We start from the raw sequence: 21950 nt of genomic DNA, 5'->3' as shown, positions 1-21950 counted from the left end.
TCCTCCCTCCCTTTTTTCACACTGAGCCTTTTTTCCGTCTCGGTTGAAGTTAAATATTAACTTTATTTTTCTTTTCTTTTTTTTTATCGTGTGTTGAATCATATCAGATGTGTTTAGTGAAAGGCGAACAAATAAATAAATAAATGCTGCATAATTAAACCTAAACAGTCAGGTTAACAATTTAGATGACTTTTTCGTAAATAAACCGAGTGAAACTAAAAAAAATAAAATAAAATAAAGTCACACAGTTGCGTGACGTCACTTCCGGGGTCAGAGTTCGTGTTGACATCCGCAGACTCACGGCTAACTAATGGCTGAATTAGACATTGGGAAGCATTGTCAGATCGATTCCTGTTGTCAGAAAGGTCCGTTTCACCTCCACTTAATTCGCATTAAACTGAAATATTAAAGTATGACGTTATTCCGCCGTATTTGTTCGTATGAAACTCGCCGAGCGCCTCTTTAGCCTGTTAGCTAGCTAGCTGGCGTTAGCGTGATTTGACTGTCAGGAGCTGGTAGCTCGCAAGCTAACAGCTAACCAAGCAGTTGTGAGAATGGTCGGAAAACAGTGTAAAGTTCTTATAAACAATGGAAAGTTTCGCATGTGCAACAGGTCATTGGGGATAAATTATTGTTGGCTCCTAAGTGACTCATTAGCTACTTAAAGTTTCTGCTCAGGCTCAAAGAAATCACAGTATACTTAGCATTGATACATCTCAGACCTCAACCCAATATGTTGTACCTATTAGAAAGATTTTGACAGAATGGGCAATCAATGAGGTGTCAGCACTGAGACTAACTGACTTTGTTCTCCACATTCTTCTCTTAGATTTTCTTCCATTTGTTTGTGATTGCTGCAGTGGGGTTTTCTGGTAAGCATTCATCATATACTCTCCAAAGTTAGAGCAATGGTTCATATCCCTAACTCTAAGTAATAATGCAGTCATACCACAATGTATACACACTCAACCTGAAGAAAGACAAAATTCTACTTTCTTAAAAAGAAATCACCGTTTGTAAAATAACTAGTTACTAGGATCTGTTACTATCAGCTCATTTTGGCTCATCACCGATATATTGTTTTACTTTCATGGTATATTGGTGTATATTCGGTTTGCAAGGGTATGAGATTTTCACAGGATGTTAACATCTCAGAAATGATCACGGTATATGGTAATACGTAATTGTTATTATGATAATAATTATGATTATGAAGATGAAAACAGAAAGTTTTTATGGTTAAACAAGTGCTGCATTATGATCTCACAAAATGGACTGTAATGAAATGTGATGAAAACTTGTAAGATCCTGTATTTATATTTTTAATAACAATAACATGTTAGATTAGATACAGTATATAACCATATGTACACAGTATGATACCTGTCAGGTTTCATACCACTGTATACCTTAAAAACGATATATCGCTGCAACCCTAGTGCACATAGGCATATTAAATAGTGTGAATGCCAGAGAGAGATCATTAACAAGTTTTATCTTTCAAACATATTGTATCATATTTGTATCAACTTCAAAAGTTCAGTATCATTCAGGCTCTAGCAGTTACAGGTGTCAAGTACAAGCAGTATAGGGAAAGAAAATGATATAATATAATGTTGCACAACATTAGAAATGGTCCAATAAAGTACATCATAAATGTGCTTTTATACTTTGACCTCACAGTAATCCACATATGTTTTTTTTATGATTAAATATTTGCATTTGTCTCTTACAGCCTTGATCACAGAAGCAGAGAGGCCCATTTATGTCCAGAGGTACACTATGTTTTTGATTACATGTTTCATAAATAAAGAATACCACTGGAACATTGTTCGTCTTTCCTGGTACTTATTTTCTGGTAGTTTTGTTCTTATATTCTTATATTTGTCTTCAGGAGCCAGTGAAAAGGGAATCCCGGACCGAGGGTGGCAGCACAAGCTATCCATGTTCATTTCAAGACTGCAAGGGAAAGGAATTGCTGCCAGTAATCTGTCCGCAGTGTGAAAAGCATTTCTGTTTGGCGTAGGTTAACAGTTTTTTCTCTCTTTCAGTAACTTTTTTTTTATAAAACAGCATAACTTGTGTTGAAGTGTAGGGTGCATTCTAGCTCACAGACTTCATTTATCAGTGTAACGGGTGAATTGAAACTGAAAGGTTTGTTTTTCTTTTGTTTATGTGTTCTAGCCATCGTCATCAAGATGATCACAAGTGTGAGAAGTTGGAGGTTCAAAAGCCTCGAATGGCAGCCACAAAAGAGCTGGTGCAAAAGATCGTTGGTTAGTTACAGCTTCTTTAGTATCTTGACAAGTTCCTTACAGACGGACAGAATTACCTGTGTCATTCCTTAGTCGTCCACATGGGATCAGTGTTAAACCAAATGCTCTCATCTTTGTCATAACTAATGTTCATGTGTTTGTATTCCTCAACTTACTTACATTTGGAGTGTTTGTGTTGCTGTCTTGTGACCATGCAGAGTCAAAGGATGGATCCAAAAGTAAAGGACGCAGAGGAGCAAAGAACAGTGCGACTGCAGCAAAGGTAGCATTAATGAAACTGAAGCTGCATGCTGCCGGAGACAAGGGACTGCCACAGGTAAAAATCATAGCTGTCTTGATTATATTAATAGAGAGTAATGTGGAATTAACATAATTAAACCATATATATTATCTACAGTGTACCTCTATGTGTAATTCTGTGTTTATTATTTTGTCCAACTGAGCATTTCCTCCCCTGTTTTGGCTTTCCAGACAGAAAGAACATATTTTCAGGTGTATCTTCCTAAAGAATCCAAAGACTCGAGCCAACCCATGTTCTTCTGTTCCAAATGGAGTGTGGGCAAAGTGGTGGATTATGCAGCGTCTTTAGCTAGCCTCAAGAACAACAATAACGTCCTGACAGCAAAGGTAACAGATGGCAAGAGTAGTCATCAATAATCACAAGAAATTTTACACCACTACCACTAAATGACCGATCTGCTTCCTTCGCCTCTCAGCCTGTTTTCTTGTCTCTTGAACAAATTGTTCTTGTTTTCTTCGTAACATCCACTTTTTAAAATACAGTTTAAAAACAAAAAAGAGGATGTGAAATGCAGGTGTTAGGTATGAACATTTCCTGCCCACAGTATGTGACAGCAGCGCGAGAGAACTCTGTTTACAGGAAGCTGGGTCAACCAGGGATAAATGTGCTGCATGTCAATGTTTTTTGTATCAGCTGACAGTTGTAAGCATGAATCAAAACTAATGTTACAGTACATTATTTCTGGGTTTCCTAACGACTAATTTCAAACTTTAGCACAATTAAATCTATAAAGTTAAACATTGTCCTAAAAAATATTGTGTAGCAATATTTGCTGTGTAGACGCAACAGTTTGACCAGTGTTGTTAACATGCTCGTTTATTTATATAGCAACATTTGACGTAGTAGACATGATGTTTCAGTCAATATGTAATTTAGATGTTTACATTACCAAAATAAAGTTAAATCAACTCGTATTGGTGACGAGGGTAGCGCTGTTTAATTGACTAGTCAGCTAATCGTGCACATCTCAGTGTGGAGGCTTTAGTGATGCTTTAATTGGGTTTATCACAAAATAGACGTTTTATCTGCTTTCCTCTATTGTACCATTGTCTCTCTTTTAAAACTCATTAAACCACTGTCACCATTTACATTTTCTTTGTTTTTTAACATAAAATAATTCAATATTGAACATATTTTCTAATTTAACAGGCCAAACGTAATTACACTAAAAACTTACATTTAAATATTCTGGGAAAAACAGCTTAGTGTATATATATTTCTTGAGTAGACCCTAACAGTCTGCTCTATGCTGTCCATTTGCAGAAGCTGCGTTTGTGTCACCCTCAGACAGGTGAAGCTTTCAAGATGGATGACACCCTGCTCTCGCTGCTGGCCCACCCTGAAACTCCCCTGTACAATGGGGGTAATGTGATCCTGGAGTACCTGGATAATGAGTGCACAGGCCTCGAGGATGTTTCTGACTACATTACACGGACCTGACAGACCAACCCCAACTACAGCATGAGTGTTTTGTGTGTGCCATTTGTATTTCTGTCAATAAAATGTTATATTGACATTTTTAACTTGCTGTGTGTTGTATTGTTGTAACTATTAGGTTATAAAAAGTAGAAGCATATTTAATTCACATTACATGCTTTGTACAAATTCAGATATCTAGTAATATCTGCTACCTTATATTGCTGCAGTATAATACATGTTATCAGACATGAGATTATACGACCCAGGTGGGACTTGAACCCACAATCCCCAGCTCCGGAGGCTGATGCCTTATCCATTAGGCCACTGGGCCAATGAAACATAAGAAATATATGGTTTTATTTTCAATTTCAGCAATCAGATAGGTGAGACGTGTATCATTTTTATTTGGGTCCAATCTGTAAAGCTTTTTTTAATGGATTTTATTTTTATCAGATCATTATGCTGATGCTGCATGCTTGAGGCTAAGTCTTTAATTAAATCTGTCAGCAAATGTATTGCATTGCAGATTGTTTTACAACATGGAAGAGGTCAGAATTGGACAGTTGCAGGACAGTGCAAACAAAAATAGATTAAATCTATTTCAGCACAAATAAAATCTAGAAAACTGGTGTGCAAAGACAGAATTGGACCATTAAGTAATGAAAACAGTAGATCCAGAACAAGTTAAGGTAGCTATTTAAACTGTATTTTTTTGCAGAGCCAAACTGAGATTATATGCATGTATACGTCTTAATACGTATTTCTAAAGGTTTAAAGTGACTGCTTGTAAGCCTACTTGCATAGAAGATGAATGCTGAACATAAATAGCTTCAAGGTGTAAGCAAACAGCGATGAATTTGCGATTCTTGTCTCAGCAGTTGCTGCTGAAAGATAACAAGCCCAGTCCAGAAATTTGACACAGTTCCAGCCTAGGGATTGACCGAGCAAGGTTCAACCAATCACATCAGCTGTCAGTCATATCGACAAGAGATACATCCAATCAGGAGAGCGCTTGGATAAAAGTGGGCGTGTGCGTCTCCCGAGCGTATATAAATGAAAAGGGGCTGGGCTTCACGACACAGTAGAGTCCGTTGTTTTGACGAGAATAGATGTGTTGTTGAGGTAATCGACGATTTTGCAGAAACCTTGAGCCACCTCGGTGAATTATTAAGCTCGGTAGCTCGTTAGCTGCTACTTCTCGGATCGAGTCGCTTAGAAAAAGGCGACTTGATTTAGCCGTACGAGCGCTCTTTGTAAAATCAGGTCGAAAGGGATGCCGCTGCAGACAGACTCCGACGGACGCCAGCAGTCTTTGGATTTAATCTCATCGCATTTAATCGGGAAGAGCAGCTTTTCTATAAATTTAAAAGGCCTCAGAATAACTCATTCTCGACCGAGTGCTTTTGTAAGATGCTTAAGCTCGAGTGCGAATTAAAGAAGCCCAGCTGTGAATTGACAGACGAGCGGAGCGCTGATAGTCAGTGAGCTAGCCGCTAGCTAACGTTAGCTGGTCAACAACAAAGCGGGGGTCGTTAATCTTTTGCTTCGGCGAGTGAGCGGCTCGGTTCCGAGGACGAGTCTCCACAGCACACGGCTTGACCCTTTTTAAACCCGCCGTTTTCTGCCCGTGTTGGAAATACAGCTCGGTGAGTGAATCGTTGTGCAATATTCAAACCAGGAAGACGATTTGTCAACTTGGATTGAACATGGTGGGGGAGGGGCAGTGGTACACAGAATGAGGAAATTGTGATTTGACCTAAATTCTGCCCTCACGGGGCGCTGTAGCTCCACCGTGCTAATTATTTATTTAATTAGCATTTATTTAACAATGTGGTGTTGAGTGACACTGAGCAGATTTCACGTTTAAAAAAAAAAAAATGCCGTTGCCTTGGTAACGCCACACGTCTTCTTGTGTATGTAAACAACATAATAATAATAATAGAGGACATTGCACAAGTGTGACATCAAACTTGTTTCTTTCTCTTCAGACAGTGATGAAACTGTTGGAAAACTCCAGCTTTGAAGCCCTCAGCTCCCGGCTGTGTGTTGAAACCGGAGAGTCTCGCATCCTTGGCAGGTAAGAGTCACGTTAGCCTCAGCAGCATGAACACCTGAGCTCACTGCTGTCACATCTATTGTTACACCTTTAAAGGTGCACTGTGTAGTTTTGGGGAAAGAGTTTTCATCAGCTTCATTGACTTTTTTTTATCAAAATAAGTAAACAAACTCTTCCTTTCCATGACTGAATAAACAAATTGACCTTAAAGGACAACAGTTTCGTACTGTTTTGCTTTGTTTATATGTGGCGGACCCTGCCACCTTTCTAGATTCAAAACAGTGTTCTGAGAACAGCATTTATTAAAAAATGTTGACAAAGTTTGTATTATTACCTCAATATTATACATTTTAAAATTCTGAGTTGTTTTTTTTCCCTCAAACTATCTAGAGCCCCTTTTAAGGAACAAACAAACATTTTTTAATATCAGACTTTATGGGATGCATTATTAGCTAATAGTGAGGTAACTTCAGCTGCACTTCATGTGTTACTGCACTACTACAACTGTTATTTTCATTCAGCATTTTCAAATAACAAAGAAGTGTTATTATTTTTGAACATACCTCAAAGTATTTCCAATCAGTACACTTGAATGAGGGAATGAAAACAAAAACAACAGTGAAAGAAGAGTAAAATAAGTGTAGTTAGGGGGATATAATCAATATATAACTCAAGTATTTCAGATAAACTTTTAAGTGATTGAAATTTGGAGCAACTTTAAAGGATCTACATTTGTGAATATAAGATTTACCTGTTATCAAAATATTATTACACAGAAATTCAAACTCTTTGTTTTGGATAACAAAATATTACCAGACAACATTCAAGACAAGTCCCAAATAGACGTGGGACAATATGCAAATGTCTTGTCAAGATTACCCTATCCAACCTAATTGTAATTCACATTAGTATCCCAATAATCATAAATGTATTACTAAAACTTTAAAATCAAAACTGAAAATGTATTAAGACATTGTGGAATCACTTTAATCTTATATTTTGTGAGGAAACAAATATTTTTATTGCATCACAGATAAGACGCACATCTTTTTTTTGGTGAAAATAAGGAAATTATATATTATATAATTTTATATATAGGAGTCCACATCTCTGTTGCACAGACCCCATTAGCCCTGGGGAGATCTTTAGGTGACTTTGTGCAAATATCGTTACTGCTTCTATTTGAGTAATGGCTCAACAGGAGCATTAACACAACCGTAATACTTTCAGTTTATCACAAAGTCAGAGAAAGTAAAAGTCATTGGAGTGCAGAGCATTTGTGGTATGGCTGAAGTTTCCCAGGAAGAATCTTGTCTGACAGGATGTCATCATCAGTGTATGAAAGGTGCGGCTGGTCCAGAGATCACAGTCACTCCTCGTAAACGGGGTAGTGGAGCAAACAAGTATCTACAAATTATGCAATATTGTGATAACAGACTGCTCAACTAAAAGCCTACTTCTGCGGCTGATACTAAAAGTTAATAGCTAACTTGCAGTGCAGGTTTTTAACTTGGAAACTCAAAGCACTACTGTGTGTTTTGGGTTATGTAAGGCCATCCAGTGACAGTGCAGTTACATAAAGGGCAGTGGGTTGTGGAGATATGCAGTGTGAGAGCAGAGTTTTTGGAGTGTGGGTGGCGAAACTGAGCTTCTGCACTGTTTGTGACCTAGAGTGACGCACAGCACGGTGTCCTCTCACACCACCACTCTGTGGCTATTTCTGAGGCTGTTGTGAAGTGCGGCATGTACGTGCACTGATAAACACATACAGCAGTACAGCATGATAGCCGAGTGCTGCCAGAGCTGTCAAGGCTGTTGGTGTTTAGGCTGCTTAGTGGATTAGTGAAGCAGCCCATCATAGCAGCAGGACTTGTGAACTGCAGACTAAAAATGCACCCACCAAATGAGCTCTTGATTCCATAACATGCAGGAATTTATTTTAAATATCATAAAACGGTGATAATCAACTTTTATTTTATATTCAAAGTAGCTTTATTGGCAGGATAATATAGATTCGTGTTGCCAAAGCATTTCAAACCAGATAACGAATAATAAAACAAACCAACAGATCAGTAAATCATAAAAATAACAATGATCATTTGAAACATGTGCAACAATAAATATATTACAAGATAGCAGACACATAACAAAATATAATTCTATTCATGATGGTTGAATTACCTCAGATATGTGACATACAACCAGCACAATACCAGTCATCATGGTTTAATATACTACAAGACCTCAGTCTATTATTATTCTGTGGTATGCTGTTACTTATTTTTCTGAAAATAGTCTTTCCAAGAATAATTTGGACATTTTGTGCTTCTGAAAGGGGGCTAAAATGCATGAATATTTTTGAAAATTCAGGGTAATATGTTTCCATTATCTGAACATACTTTGGACATGAGAGAAGTGCATATTTGTACTTCAATTATAAGTTACGTAAAGCCTCACAAGATACACAAAACTTAAAGAGAGAGCACAGCTGTTGCTCTGTGTAAAGGTCATGTGTTTGGTGCAGATACAATCCAATAATGTCTGAATACATTAAAACGCATACATATGTGTGGAAGCTGTGGTTAGAGTTGTGTACAGATGGTAACAGAGCTGGATTCTGTTGTAGCTTCTATCTTTTCGTGTTGATAATCCTTGCTCAGCTCCAGTGTCTGCCGTGTCATCTGGTTACCCACAGTGTTTGGTCGGCAGGTCAGCTGTGTTGTGATGGAAAACCAGGCCAGTTATTTCCACCGCGGTGTCCGCTGCCTCAGAGTGTCCCTATAATTAGGCTGACAGGGCCAGCGAGGGTCTCAGTAGTATATCTTAAGTTGCACAACCTTTTGCTCTTACATAACTCCAAGGTGGGAGGGGGCAAAATAAACAACCGAACACCAGTCTGCTTCGTTCGCATATCTGTGTACAGTTGTCTGACCCAGAAACACAAAAGAGCACTGTGGAAAATTACATTCTGCACAACAATAAAGCTGCAGAAAGTGCACACTTAGCTAAAAGAGTACCCTGAAGTGCCCCAAATGTGTTGTGTAATGCTGTGTTTAAGCCTAATGGGTAGTTAAAGTGATTTTAAGGGATTAGCAAACAATCTGAATGTCCTCCATTATGTTCCCAGGACATGAATGTCGGTCACAGTCTTATTTTTGCCCCGTAGGATCGAGAGCTACTCCTGTAAGATGGCAGGCGACGACAAACATATGTTCAAGCAGTTCTGCCAGGAGGGGGAGCCACATGTCCTGGAGGCCCTCTCTCCCCCTCAGTCCACCAGCGCCACCAGCCCCTCACAGTGAGTACTGCAGTCCAGTGTGGCTCAGAATGGTTAGACGGGATAATGAAGCGTTTCCTTTTTTAATGTCCCTCTCTGTGTTTTGATCTCCAGGCTGGGGAAGAGCAGCGAGGACGGGGAGAACCCCCTGAGTGACAAGTGTTGCAGGAAGACTCTTTTCTACCTCATCACGACGCTCAACGAGTCCTTCAGGCCGGACTATGACTTCAGCGCGGCGCGGGCCCACGAGTTCAGCCGAGAGCCCAGCCTCAACTGGGTGAGTGTGCTGCTCTGTAACTGACCTCTGGGGAACAGCAGATGGTTTTGATGACACAGATGAATGAAAAGGCTGTGTGGAGTAATTATTGGACTGTGGTTTCTCTGCAGGTGGCTAATGCAGTAAATGGCAGCTTGTTCTCAGCCGTGGGCGAGGAGTTCAACTCTGTGGGGCCCGAGCTGTGGAACGCCATCGACCAAGAGATCAACCTGCAGGGCTGTGACATTTACAGGTAGGTGACGCATGCACGTGTGTTTTATAGCCAGTAATTTATACTCCTGGAAATTCCTTTGGTGTGGAGCTGAGCTGTTTTTAAGCTTATTGTTTTGATATTTGTTCACAGCTACAACCCTGATCTGGACTCAGACCCTTTTGGCGAGGAGGGGAGCCTCTGGTCTTTCAACTACTTCTTCTACAACAAGAAACTGAAGAGGATTGTTTTCTTCACGTGTCGCTCAGTCAGGTCAGTGCAGGTACCCAAACTGACACTTAAAGCAAAGACCTCTTGTAGTGCAAAAATGGTGCCTAGGATCCAAAGTTCCCTTGTTGACCAACTTCCCATGTCAATCTAAAAACGAATAAATCATTTTGGATCCTTGATACTGAAAGAGCATTTTTGCCTCACAAAAAATTAAACTGCATAATCAGCCAATCATATTATAGTTTAATTCAATTAAAAAAACTTTTTTCCAAGAGAAAACCAAACCTCATGGTGGGCTGAATTTGGCCTGTGGGCCTGACTTGAGGCAGCCCTGCATTCTGGTCGTACATAATATAAAGCTGCAACAATTAGTCAATTAATCGATCGTAACAGTTGTTGTAACCAGTTTCAAAAAGATGATAAAAGGGAAAAGTCCAAAAAGTTGTCCATGTCTGATCAACTGTAAATCTGTCACTCCTGCAGCGTGTTGAGTGGTTATGGACGTGATTGTCTGGACAACGAGCTGGACATGGAGCTGGATGACGAGGAGGAGATGGACGGCTTCACTGAGGACAGGTTAGACTCATTATCATCCTCTGCTTTTCTTTAGTTTACAACATTAAGGTGATTGGATTTGGCTAAGATTCATTAGAAGAATTTACATTTATATATTTTTCTTTCCTTGTCGCAGGTTCCCCAGAGCTCTGTGTGTGTGAACTCCCCCGTCGGACACGCCTCGGCCAAAGAATATCTCGGCTTTTCCTCCTCTCCTCCTGTTTTTCACCCCATGTACCTTTTTTTTTTTTTTTCCTTTTGGTTTGTTTTATTTTTTGGATTTCGCTGCATCATCCAAAGCCATTTCACACATTATACCCCCGTGCATGTTCGACGGCTTCTCTTCTGCTGGCAGTGAACTGTGAACCGTGAGGCGGTGGACATTTTATTGAGACCCCGCGGTAACTTTAAGCTCCTTCATTCTCCAGTATGTTTTGATTTTTGTTTTTTTTTTTGGATCCAAACAAGCACACATATAGACACACACAAGCTTTTTCTACACCGCCACTTTTCCAAAGAGACCACTTCACGGACGCTTGATAAGATGAAGGTCTTGTTATTGGATTGAGTGGCCAACAAAGACTGCACGTGGTGTCAAAAAGAAGGAGTCCAGATAACACCAGCATCAATGAGAACTGACACAGATTCCTGATAAGCAGGGGAAGGGGCTGAGCTGGGTTGAGACTGACTCACTGATCAGCTGACGACTCATCTGTTCATCATTGTTCGCTGTTTTCGTGTGTTGCTTTGACAGTGACGTTACTGTGAGGATGTTTTTAGCACTGAGTTTGACACCTGCATTTATAACTGACTCTTGTATTATTGAATCTTATTACTGCGAACGCTCGTCTGTACTTTAGACAGTAGGGCATTGCCAAGGAAACCATTGGCACCTGGGTTGCAGCTTAGAAAACATATCAGCATTTAACAGATGTCCCATTGTTTTCTATCAGTCCATTCTCCTGCTCCATGATTCATCGTATGTGCTCTTACGTGTTTTTTACTGTCCCCCCCCCTCTAACCTGTTTCTATTTCTAAATGTCGGTCTTGCCGTTGTCTTTCTTTGCTCATTACCTCAGTGCAAAGGTTTCATTGAAAAGTGAATGTATAGTAAAGTTTAGAGGATAAACGATACAGAAAAGTGGCCGATATGTTTTACATTATTTTTTAGAAGAAGCTCCTCTTTACGTTCCTTCCAAGTGGGTAGGAGTTCTGTGACTTTTCTTGACCGCTCTGTGCTTCGTTTAATTGGCCCATATATTGCAGATGTGAATAAACTGGTGTTTGAATCAGACTTAAGTTTGTTCTTCTGTCAAAACGGCAGTAAAAAGGAAAATCTTGGTGTCAGAATTTAAATTAAGTGCAATTTACTCAAGTACTGTGCTTAAATACATTTGAGGTGCTTAACTGGTATTTCCTATATATTTTCTGCTACTTAATACTTGCTCTCCACTACATGTATTTAAGTTACTAGTTTCTTTAGTTTCTACTTTCTACTTCCACTCCACAACAGTAATTAGTTTAATTCTAGATGGTAATGAAGTAGCAGAAAATGGACTCAACTACATGTACTTTTTTTTTTTTTTTTTTTTAAACGGCAAAAAATTTTTTTAGTAAATATCTAGTTACTTCCATTACTGAATACTACAAACCTTCATACTTGCATGCAGTGCTTGAAAAATAAAAATAAAATCATAAATGTGGTTAAAAATTATCTCCAAAAGGTCATAAAGGTATTAATTTAAGTGTCTGATACCTGTAGACACTTGCCTGAGTACATGTCTACACTTTGATTTCAAATATAGTGAAAACCATAAAACTAGCGAAGCTCAAAGTTCAAAACAAACTTTTATTGAAATACAGTACATGACCCAGACTAGACACCACCACACAGAGTACATGATCAGTTCCCTTGCTTTGTGAGATCAAAGCTGTAAACCTTGATGCTGCAAAGAGTCTGGGGGGGCTGCACAGTTCACCCTTTATCCTGTTCTGTGTAAAAATACCAACAAAAAAAACACAGTATATTCTAGAGACCCAGAGGCACCTCCCTGACTGAGATGGACACCACTTCAATGAAACTCATGCACCTCCTCCTTTTTGGCCACTGTGGAACTTGCTAAAGGTTTACATGGTTTCAAAGTGACACGTGCATAGATCTGTTCCCGAGGGATTTCTATACAGGTTCAAAAAGGGTAAAGATCATGGGCACACACACACACACGCTCCTCCAGACACTCAGATCAGCGTGGTTAAGGCTGAGGATCAAGTATTTTAACTGTATGATGGCCAAAATATTGAGTCTAGATCAGCTTAATGCTACTGAACCACTGAACTCAAGTCCAGACAGTTAATGAGTAACAACTTCCCATGAATGTGTGGCACCTGTTTGGCGGTGGCTTATTCTGATCCCTTTGTTTGTAAAAGTACAAAATGCTTAAAGAGGAATATGCGCCAAAATGGCTGCAGGTGTTGATATGAGGATGGATCAGACACACGCTTGCAGAGCACCAAAGATCATCTGTTAATACAAAACAGGTCTAGATGCTGTAAGTTGCCATGAGCAAAAAAAGTAAATAAAAGCAAAAATAAAATGAATAAAATTAAATAAAAATCATAATGCATCATCGACAAAACATAGTGTTTAAATTGAAAATACTGTTAATCAAACTGAGCTTTGTACCTGCATTTGAAATAATGACATTGTAGTCATTCAATGTTTGCTAAATTAAAGGATAAGTTCACCCAAAAATGGAAAATTAGTCATTATCTACTCACCCTCATGCCGATGGATGGTGGGGTGAAGTTGTGTATGTGGTGTTAAGTCCCCATCTACGGCGGTTGGCCAGAAATATTTTGTGGACACCTGACTTCTCATCAGCATGCGGGTGAGAGGATAATGACTGAATTTCCATTTTTGGGTGAACTAATTCTTTAAATAAATGTTCCAGAGGGTCAGTTTTAAGAAAAGTTTGCATGCCAACACTCTGAATTTACACAATTTTGGCTCAATAAACAAGCACAGGCTCAAAGGTAATAATAAGAAGGGAGGTTCATGTTTGACCACATTTCGTCACGGCACCAGTAAGTCCTATTGTGAGAATAACCACCGACAGTGTAGCTTATGAAACTGAAACAATGTGTAACAGATATTAATGGCTGTGCTAACAATGAGAACCAAAACAAATATGAGAACATTATTGAGAAAAACTCCTCAAACACATTAAGTGTCCCATCAATACTGCTCATAATCCCTCAATTATCACCTGAACAAACTTATACAGAGGCAAAATAATAATAATTATAGAGCTGCACCATATTCTCCCAAAGCTGGGCACCAACGTGATGTTTATGGCATGGTCTTGATGTGATGTAGTGTCATGTAACATGATATGTATGTGGTGTAAATGAGTGTCCAGTGCAGCCCGGCTTTGCACTTGGACAAACTCTTAACTTGCTGAAATTGATTCTTCCTCCTCCTCCTCCTCCTCCTCCGGCTCTTCTTCTGTAAAAAGTGACGTCTTATTCAGCAACCAGATCAGTTCATCAGTCCTGGTCACGTCTCTACCCGCTCTGCTGTAACACTAAAGCCGCATAGGGGTCAATGATCCCGTCCTGTGCCGTCTCCAGAGGTCAAAGTACATTAAAATTCATCATTAAAAAAATAAAAAGTAATAACAAGAAGCCAGTAAGGACAAGCTGTTGTGCCACCGTGTGGGTGGTGCAGGTAGTCAGGCCGTCGACGGCTGTGGGAGGGGCTATCTGAGTCCAGCCCGCGAAGTCATCCACTCCAGTCCTTGGCATAAACTGGAGGAACAATGAAGAAGTGTCAGCGGAGGGAGAAATCTACATCATTTAGTGCTTCAGTGACTGTCGTGGTAATAATTTACTTAAACCTGCGGTGTGGATCTTTTGTCTCCCTCTTGTGGCACGTTTCTCTACCATAAGCTCCACATAGTTGCTGTAGCAACCTTAACAAGGGTCACTCTTGTCATTATTTCTAGACTTTTGATGAAAAATGCAGCTACAGGTGTGTCAGAGCAGGGGTTCTCCACAGACACAACATTTAAAAACTCTGGTATATTTTTAAAAAGGATATATGCTTAATTTGCAATGTGTGAACTTATTTGACTTTCATTTGTATGTTAAAGTCCTGCATTCCAGCTTTAATACAAGGCAGTTCCTCCCCTGGCTGCAAGAAATATGAGGAAGCTTCATGAAGCTTTCTTAAATGTTTGCTTATGCCTGTTCAGGGCTTTGAACTCAGTTCCCACAGTGACACCTGGTGGTTAGCAGAACTCATAGCACCTCTTCAAGACCGGTTCCAACACCTACAGTAGTTTCTATCTGGCATTTTTGCAATAAAAATCCACATTTCTTCTTAAATCTTTTATACTTTTGTTCAGAAATAGTGCAGTAAATGCACCACCGCTGTAAAATAACAACTAATTTCCCAGAGCTTCTTCAAATTCCTTCTTTTGTTCAACCAACAGTCCAAAACCCAAATACTCTTCATCTATTATCATAAAGGGACAACGAAAAGCAGCAGATCCTGAGATTTAAGAAGCTGGAAGCAGCCAATATTTTGACATTTTTTGCTTAAGATGACTAAAAAGGTTTAATTGATTATCAAAATAGCTGCCAACTGCTTCTCTCTTGATTGACTAATAATTGCATCTCTATCGTTTTTATGAATTATTCTGTAAATATACCTTACTGGTGACATTTGACATGGCTTGTGATTAGAGAAATGATAATGGGTATCATTTCTCCAATCACAAGCCATGTCAAATGTACTAAAATACTATCTGTACTCCTCAATCACAGGGCTCCTGAAAGTCTGGACTCAGGTCTGCATCCAGACCGACAGCAGATCAGTCTGGACTTAGCCCACACCTTGTGTTATGAAGACTATGATAAGTTTTGATGTCATTCATCTCTCTAGATCTCTATCTGCTTCTCTCCTCTGCTCTTTGTGTTGGAGTTGACACACCCATTGTGCATTCAGCTGCATGTCGTAAAGTTCAACATTCCCATGTAATGTTATCATATTTGGGGGAAAAAAACAACTATGCAGACATAGTCGATCTTCTTGTTTGCTTATGCAGGTCATAGAGAGTATCAAATCAGTATTAAAGTGAGACTGTTTCACTACCAGTTAAAAGTTCCTTGTAACACATTTCATATGTTCATTTTTAAAACATGTGTACACTGATTATGACTCCAAGTCAACATATATGTCTTACCCCTCTCCTGTAAGTGCACAGCAGGACTGTATGTGCCAGGGGTGGTCTTTGATGGAGCTCAGGGTGAGGTATTTGGAGATCTCTGCTGCAGACATACAGTCCTTCATATCCTGCTTATTGGCAAATATCAACACAGCTGCTTTCCGCAGGTCCTGAGGGGAGGCAAGTGAACAATGAGACCATAAACAACATAGCGGGGTAGAATGGGCTGACCTTGGTGGAAAAATCAATGCCCATTATGAAAACAGTCAGTTCTGTGTAGACTGTTTCCTCACGGCCGTACAGAGATGTGTGAAGATGTTACCTCGTGAGCCAACATCCTGTAGAGCTCCTCTTTAGAGATGGCCAGCCTCTCTCTGTCCGTGCTGTCCACCACCAGGATGATGAACTGCAGAGTGGGAGGCAAAAATCACACTGAGTGACCTCTTTTCAAAAGACATTTACAGCAATCAAATGCCGCACAGCGGGGGGACATTTCCGGGGCCAAGGGCCTCACAATGGAAACTGGTGACTGCTATGCTAATAGCCCTTTTGAATGACAGAGAGAGAGGCGAGAAAGAGAGAGAGCGAGCCTGTATGACAAAAGACTCAAAGCCTGTTAACTTTGAGATGTGAGAGACGCCATTTAAACCAAACGACCTGGTAAAAAGCAGCGTTTTAAGAACACGCGTCATTCAACATGATTGTGACCCAAATCACAGCCAGAGGTCTGCTTGAGTCTGCTTCAATGGAAGGCTGAAGTCACTCCTACAGTGCCCGTAGGAATCCTCATAACTTTGTGCTGTTTTTTATTGGTATTTAAAGTCACATAAAATGCAATAAATTACAGAGCCCCATCCTTATTGTATCTTTAAGTAATAAACATCATTGATTTCCACGCCTAACTGACCACTTGTAATACTGCTGAAACTATGGTCGCAACTAACAATGATTGGTCATCGACCAAAATAAACTGATTTTTTGTTTAGCCTTTGAACTGTCCATAAACGTTACAAAGCAGAAGCTAGGTTTACATGGACAACATTTCTTCATTCCAAGGGAAGATTTCGGGTCAACTGTTCACATGGGATGGGATGAATAGAGTCTGGCGTTTATATACAATAACGCATTTAATCAGAACAGCTGTATGAGATCCACAAAAGTGATGTTACAGCATGCATTCCTCGTCCTCATTGGGTATTTTATCTCCCTTGGCATTTGTCTGAGCAGCTCCCTGATGAACATCTACTGTAGTCTGTGTTAAGTTTCCCCAAGAGTTTGTATTAAAAAAACAACTTGGCAGTAGGTGAGTTCACCTTAGAAGCCGCCATCTTGAAGAAGAAGAAGAAACGTACGTCACTATGCATGTACAATAAGATGGTGAGCATGTGCACAAAGAACGCAGCTGGATAATAGTCAGGTTATAACATTTAAATGGGAGAGTTTTTATTCTGGTCGGTTTATGAAAAGATCCATGCAACACATGGTCGGCTCTGTGGGTTGCCTTGCCAACAGCTTTGTAAGGCCGAGGTAAAGATGCAAAAAAGCTCACATTTCTGGTCGGAAGGAGAAAGAAACCTACTCAACAAGTTTTGGATATGCATAAATATCACAACACCGACCATTTTAATGGGATTGAATGAATGAAAGGCGGAGGCTGTGTTCGCATGTTAGGGCACATTAATCAGAGTATTCACAGCTGCATGTAAACAGGAATATTAGCGTAATATTAATTTGCATTAGCCATGTAAATGGCTTAGTAAGAATACTGTCTTTCGCAAAAGCCAGAATATGGCCCAACAACATCCAACCTGTGCTGAGGATAATAAATGTAGTTAAATTTACATACACAAATGACAAAGAACAGCAGCAAATTCAAACACGTAAGAAACGAAAACCAGAGGAGTATTGCCAAAAGTAATATAGTAAAATACCACCAGTAGTGTCCATAAACCCTAAAGATTCAGTTGACTATCACGTTGGACAGCTGGTAGTTTTTTCTTGAAAAATCATAAAAACAGCTAGTCATTTATCAGAATAGTTGCTGAATAAACCTTTTCCTTTCAGCTCTAGATGAACTTTAACAACGCTCTTTAGCAGAGACGTGTCAGAGAGCAGGAGTCCAGCAGTCGGATCATGACTGAATGGATGTAGCCTGTGACCTGTTGTGTGGCATGAATGCGGGTTCACCCCATGCTGAATATCACATGTCATGTGCTGGGTCTGTGTGTGAAAGAGGTATGAATGAGTGAAGCCTGCTGCCTGTGAAGCTACAGTAAAAGAAAAGAAAAAAAAGAGTGTGTGTGACAGATGTTTCATGAGAGTGTAGAGCTCACTCCTACACATCTGCCACGACTCTCCCTGTTCTCCTTCACTGCGGCGGCTGACCCACGCTTTTCTTTTCAGACGGGCCTCTTTTTGAAAGGCTGACCTCTGACTTGGGCGGCCCCTGCTGCCGTCTGTGCTCTGAACAAACACACCAGCTGCCAGAGGGAAAAAAAAACCTGCTGCTGGACAATACCGCTGCTAGAGATTGGTGTTTAAAATGTGCCACTCACCTCTGTGTTGGAGTAGTAGGTGTTCCACGAGGACCTGAGAGACTCCTGCCCTCCTATATCCCACATCAGGAAGTGAGTGTTCTTCACCACGATTTCCTCCACGTTGCTCCCGATGGTGGGCGACGTGTGGACCACCTCATTCATCAGGCTTGATAGAAACAGAACCAAGTTTTTATCAAGTTTAGATGCTGTAAAGAAGAAGTTTCCTACTAGAAATGTGAAATAAAACTACTTACAACTGGTAGAGAATAGTGGTTTTCCCTGCATTATCTAGTCCAACGATTATCACCTTGTGCTCTGCAAAAGACAAACAGCATATTAACTCTGGGAGCAATGAGTGCATCATAAAATATATATAGCTTCAGCCTGTACAGTGCATTCCTTTCATTCATTACTGCCCCTTAAAAATCATAAAGCTGGACTTATTTCCTTCCTCAAAACTTCCTGACCTAATTTTCCCAAGCAACCCCCTTCCATTCATAAAGAACAGCTCACACTAAAGGCTTTGACGGCTGTCGAGCGGACAAACAGACTAAATGCAGAATCAGAGCTGACACAGACGTGCCAAAATATCCCACGTTAGTGTTTTGACTTTTGAGGCCTCTGGCTGCCGGGAGGAAGGAAGTCTGGTCGGAGGGCTCGCAGCTCCTACTGTCTCTCTCAGAGCACCACACGGGGTTTAGGAAGATGCTGAATGTCTATTGCTTCCTAAAAGAGAAGCCACCCAGTGACGATCCTGACAGGACAACTATACTGACTGTCGCCACGGTCATCTAGAGCTTGACCGATATATCAGTTAGCTGGTATTATCCTATCAAAGATATATTGGTATCAGCTTATTCGTACTTATTTCCAGTTATGTTTACTGTTTCAGTGCACTGATTAAATTATGGACAATAAAGTTGATAGTTTAACATCTGTATCAGCCCCAAAAAACAAGTATCTGTCAGGCTGTACCATCATCATCATCATCATCATCATACCTGAATTTCAAATGTTGAAAAATAAGGACGTACAATACTGGATTTTTCAGATATGAGTGAAATCTCCTCAAAAGCACTTCATAAATGCCGAGACTGGACAACAAAATCACATATCACAATGTTTTTGAGCAAATTCTTTCAGAGAACATTAACACAAAGACATTTTTAATAAATGATCATCAATAATGTGGATATAATGGCCACGCCTGAGTCGTATTAGAACAAGTCGAGCAGTCTGGAAAGTTCAGACAACTACAGCACTTCACTGTAATGCAGCCTTTAAAACCAGGAAAAGACACCACTTATGTCATATCACGATGTAGCAATATATAGTCTGATATCAGGATAACGATATTACATCAATGTATTACAAGACCCTACGCTTACGTGCCAATATTATCGTAGATAAAGGGCCCTTTTCGACCCGCAAACAACTCTTCAGTTAACAATCTAAAATAAACAACGCTGAGAAAAAAATTGTGTTGCACAGGTTGGATCAGATTCCTCTGAAATGTGTTGTTTTACTGAGAACAAACTGATAATGTCCATATTACCAATCAATGATTTATTCCAGAGGATTACCTAAACATACTTAGCTAGGTGAAATGCTCCTTTAGATTTCAGATTTATAAGAAAAGACACTGACAATAAAATGCAGATTTACACCGGCTGCAACAACTATCTTTTGGTCTTCTACAACAAAACGGTGCACTTTTCAATATACAGTAAAACAGACGGAATAAAGCAATAAAAAGAGTGCAATCACATAATTGCTGCTACCAGCATTTCAGGTAATCTAATTACACAGTGTTGATTACATGTAATTAGCTACTACTCTCTTGCTCACAATTCCTCTCAGACCTCGCCTGTAATCTCTTTAAAGTGAGGGGAAACTTGACACTGCCTGGGAACAGTGCAATCCAGAATTAGGGAATGAAAATAAGAGCCCTTCTCTGCTCTCCTCAGGCCAAAGGAATTAAGACCAGAGTGATTCATGTACTATGAAATGATAATAATTTGGAGTTGGAGGGGATATGAAAAGTTTTCCCCTTGCTGGGCCCTAAAAAAAAAAAAGAGCTTGATCTTTTATTAATCATCCTCAGCTGAGCATGACCTCAGCTTGAAAACTTCCTCTTACACTCACATAAAGGATCAAAACTACAGTACCAACCAGTAAAATGGAATAGGAGTAGTACTTTTAAGATAATTAAACAAATCACTCCTTCACCACGCGCCCTGCAGCTTCACAAAAACTGCGTTTAAACACACACACACACACGAGTGAAAGGGTGGTCTCCTTTGTCTCCTCAGATTATTTTTGTTCTTACTACTGGTGCTTTCCCCCCCTCCCGACTTTCTGACTGGAAAACCTAACCTGGAGGAGAATATGTACATTGAACAGCTGTGTAGAAAGTCAGGAGAAAGTTATGTAATGTGATGTGATGTGTCCTGGAAAGTGAGCTAAAGCTGATTGACAACTCGATGAATACGCTCTTGCGGGGCTTAATGTGACTTAAGGTAATCATGTTGACACACTGATGAGCAGATTAAGTATTAGATGGTGAGCCGTAGTTTACTTTTTTTTTTTTAGCTTGCATGCTGAACAAAGGCAGCTCAGCCTGGGTGTTGAAGTCGAGATAATTCGCCCCCATCTGTTATTGTGGGTCTCGCTGCTCACTTTGTGCTAACGCGCTAACAGCTCGCGTTATCCTCGGCTGAGCAGCTAGCGGTGAGGTTAGTGAGCCGTGACAATCTCAGCGACACCCACCTTGGTTACAGAAGAAGCTCCACAGTTTGGCGAATATGAGGCCCATCGTTTAGGTCGATACCGATGTCCGTGAGTCTTGTCAGCAGAGCGGGCAGCAGCGGCGAGCTTCTCCCCTCTCAGGTCCACACCGGGTCAATCCGTGGCTGGCTGCGGCTAGCTAACATTAGCTGGATGATCTCTTGTCCGCAAAACACCTCAGCGACCTTTTCAACGCGGACTCCATGCGCTCCCGCGACACGTAAAACGCAGCTGAACGAGGATTAAATGGTGTTAAGGTAGCATGAGTGTGGTGACTTGTTGTCGAGTGTCTCGGGGTGTCGTTAAAGCCCCCGCAGGTCGTGTCGCGCTGCTGTGTGCACTCGCACGGCTCCTCCTGCCCGTTAGCTGCTGCTGGCGGTGCTGCGGTGAAAAAGGCAACCCAGCTATTCAGTGTTCTTCCGGTTAGGTGATGACGTCGACACGCTGGCCTTTTTCTTTTTGTTGTTGTTGTTGTTGAGCAAAAACACATTTTTAAAGAGTTTGACAAGGCTTTAAAAGGGAATATACACACCAGAAAACATATATAAACAGTGCAGTTATTATTATAGTAATTTAGAGTTTTAAAAAAAATTTAAACAAATAGTATTTATACTCTGTGTTCTTGGGTATTTGACTATTATTAATTTAGTTAGAATGGCAACATTTTATTTCAGGTCTTAAATAGTTTAGTTTACTACTATTTTTCACTACTAATAAACATTTGATGATGTGATTGTAAGCAGATATAAGTTTATATTCATGTATTTGTCGAAAACTATAACTCCTTATCTTATCTTATAAACAGATAATAAATAA

At 40.1% G+C, this 21950-nt stretch overlaps 3 protein-coding genes and 1 non-coding gene across 5 annotated transcripts; 2 read left to right on the top strand and 2 right to left on the bottom strand.

Moving 5' to 3' along the window:
- Positions 1–282: 282 nt before the first annotated feature.
- Positions 283–4100, top strand: zfand1 (zinc finger, AN1-type domain 1). The gene is made up of 8 exons (XM_073488412.1): positions 283–365; positions 830–872; positions 1736–1775; positions 1895–2022; positions 2185–2276; positions 2474–2592; positions 2748–2903; positions 3841–4100. The coding sequence occupies exons 1-8, from the start codon at positions 311–313 to the stop codon at positions 4015–4017; spliced, it is 810 nt and encodes a 269-aa protein (XP_073344513.1). The 5' UTR covers positions 283–310; the 3' UTR covers positions 4018–4100.
- A 154-nt stretch (positions 4101–4254) lies between these two features.
- Positions 4255–4327, bottom strand: trnar-ccg (transfer RNA arginine (anticodon CCG)). The gene has a single exon. It is a non-coding gene; the product is annotated as a tRNA-Arg (tRNA).
- Positions 4328–5071: 744 nt separating this feature from the next.
- Positions 5072–11876, top strand: maf1b (MAF1 homolog, negative regulator of RNA polymerase III b). 2 transcript variants are annotated; one of them, XM_073487877.1, is made up of 8 exons: positions 5072–5642; positions 5985–6073; positions 9219–9350; positions 9444–9606; positions 9717–9838; positions 9950–10069; positions 10511–10603; positions 10719–11876. In XM_073487877.1, exons 2-8 carry the CDS (start codon positions 5991–5993, stop codon positions 10741–10743), a joined length of 738 nt encoding a protein of 245 aa, XP_073343978.1. In that variant the 5' UTR covers positions 5072–5642; positions 5985–5990; the 3' UTR covers positions 10744–11876. The 2 variants fall into 2 exon arrangements, with proteins under 2 accessions (XP_073343978.1, XP_073343979.1); XM_073487878.1 differs by having other exon boundaries at positions 5561–5642; positions 5989–6073.
- A 535-nt stretch (positions 11877–12411) lies between these two features.
- arl8 (ADP-ribosylation factor-like 8) lies at positions 12412–21536 on the bottom strand. Its single transcript, XM_073487880.1, has 6 exons — positions 21117–21536; positions 18602–18662; positions 18366–18513; positions 16133–16216; positions 15829–15980; positions 12412–14389 (listed from the first exon to the last, which is right to left on the bottom strand). The coding sequence occupies exons 1-6, from the start codon at positions 21160–21162 to the stop codon at positions 14341–14343; spliced, it is 540 nt and encodes a 179-aa protein (XP_073343981.1). The 5' UTR covers positions 21163–21536; the 3' UTR covers positions 12412–14340.
- Positions 21537–21950: the final 414 nt, after the last annotated feature.

This window comes from Pagrus major, chromosome 19, assembly GCF_040436345.1.
Source record: "Pagrus major chromosome 19, Pma_NU_1.0".
Taxonomy (NCBI): domain Eukaryota; kingdom Metazoa; phylum Chordata; class Actinopteri; order Spariformes; family Sparidae; genus Pagrus; species Pagrus major.
Note: the sequence above shows the minus strand (reverse complement) of the source record. Positions and strands in the feature narration are given on the sequence as shown.

Excerpts from the sequence above, each read along its gene's own strand:
- zfand1 (XM_073488412.1), top strand. The coding sequence starts at position 311 with ATGGCTGAATTAGACATTGGGAAGCATTGTCAGATCGATTCCTGTTGT. Across the intron at positions 2,277-2,473 it reads GCTGGTGCAAAAGATCGTTG|AGTCAAAGGATGGATCCAAA; the intron begins GTTAGTTACAGC and ends GTGACCATGCAG. Across the intron at positions 2,593-2,747 it reads GAGACAAGGGACTGCCACAG|ACAGAAAGAACATATTTTCA; the intron begins GTAAAAATCATA and ends TTGGCTTTCCAG.
- maf1b (XM_073487877.1), top strand. The coding sequence starts at position 5,991 with ATGAAACTGTTGGAAAACTCCAGCTTTGAAGCCCTCAGCTCCCGGCTG. Across the intron at positions 6,074-9,218 it reads GAGTCTCGCATCCTTGGCAG|GATCGAGAGCTACTCCTGTA; the intron begins GTAAGAGTCACG and ends TTTGCCCCGTAG. Across the intron at positions 9,839-9,949 it reads CAGGGCTGTGACATTTACAG|CTACAACCCTGATCTGGACT; the intron begins GTAGGTGACGCA and ends ATTTGTTCACAG.
- arl8 (XM_073487880.1), bottom strand. The coding sequence starts at position 21,162 with ATGGGCCTCATATTCGCCAAACTGTGGAGCTTCTTCTGTAACCAAG. Across the intron at positions 18,663-21,116 it reads GAGCTTCTTCTGTAACCAAG|AGCACAAGGTGATAATCGTT; the intron begins GTGGGTGTCGCT and ends TGTCTTTTGCAG. Across the intron at positions 14,390-15,828 it reads TGTGCACTTACAGGAGAGGG|TTTATGCCAAGGACTGGAGT; the intron begins GTAAGACATATA and ends TTGTTCCTCCAG.